This window comes from Loa loa (genome assembly GCF_000183805.2).
Source record: "Loa loa unplaced genomic scaffold supercont3.3183, whole genome shotgun sequence".
Taxonomy (NCBI): domain Eukaryota; kingdom Metazoa; phylum Nematoda; class Chromadorea; order Rhabditida; family Onchocercidae; genus Loa; species Loa loa.
The window spans coordinates 1-1005 of NW_018111361.1; the positions used below are offsets into that span (position 1 = coordinate 1).

Here is a 1005-nt window from a genome sequence, read left to right on the forward strand (position 1 = left end):
AAAAAATACGATAATGACATATTTTATCATTACAATATTTTTGAAATAATTTTTTTCAAATTATTAGCATGATTTTTTTTCTCAAAAATTTAAATCATTTCATTAAAAAAAAAAAAAAAAAAATGCAAAATTATTTTTTTTAACTCATTTTTAGGGTTGGTTACATACTGGTGATATTGGAATGTGGTTACCAAATGGTTCATTACGTATCATTGATCGGAAAAATAATTTATTTAAATTAGCACAAGCTGATTTTGTATCACCTGAACAAATTGAAAATATCTATTTGCAACATCCTTTAGTAAAACAGGTAAGATTAGTAAAAGATGGAAAGATTTATGAAGAAAATGGATGATAAAAAAGAAAAAATAAAAAAAAAATAAAAGAAAATGGAAAGGATATTTAAGGTAAGAAACTTTTTTTTTCTTTTTATAAAATTCCTATAAAATTAATGGAAAAATTTATTCAATAAATAAATAAATAGATGAAATATATGCGAACAAAATTTTTTTTTTCATAGTATTTCTATAAAATCGAAAAAAAAATTATTCATTCCGTTTAAAATAAAATTGTTACTTTATTGTAACTTATAAATTACTTTATTATCATTTATAAATTATCATTTATAAATTTATTACTTATAAAATTCCATAGTTTATGAAATATTCAAAAAATAAAAAAGAAACTCATCAATTTCTCTTCTAGATTTCTGAATTTCTTTTTTTTTTTTTTTCTGGAAGAATTCCTTTTGTTGTTGATTGAAAAAAAAAAAAAATGTCCAAATTAATTATCATATCATATCATTCATTTTAGATTTTCATTTATGGCTCAACCTTGCATGAATATTTAATAGCTATTGCTGTTGTTGATGTTGAAAAACTTTGCGCTGATATTCAAAAATTAACCAAAAAGGTAATTTTGTTGAAGTTTAAAAAAAAAAAAAAAAAAAACTTCGAAATTTCGCTTTTATATTCGCTTCAAGAATATATTTATCCATCATATAGT

General features: G+C 20.0%; 1 protein-coding gene across 1 annotated transcript; it reads left to right on the plus strand.

Moving 5' to 3' along the window:
* Positions 1-154: 154 nt before the first annotated feature.
* Positions 155-310, plus strand: LOAG_15918 (acyl-CoA synthetase long-chain family member 6; the record flags this gene model as incomplete). The annotated part of the gene is made up of 1 exon (XM_003151406.2): positions 155-310. A coding segment is annotated over one exon (156 nt), but the record flags the coding sequence as incomplete, so codon positions are not given.
* Positions 311-1005: the final 695 nt, after the last annotated feature.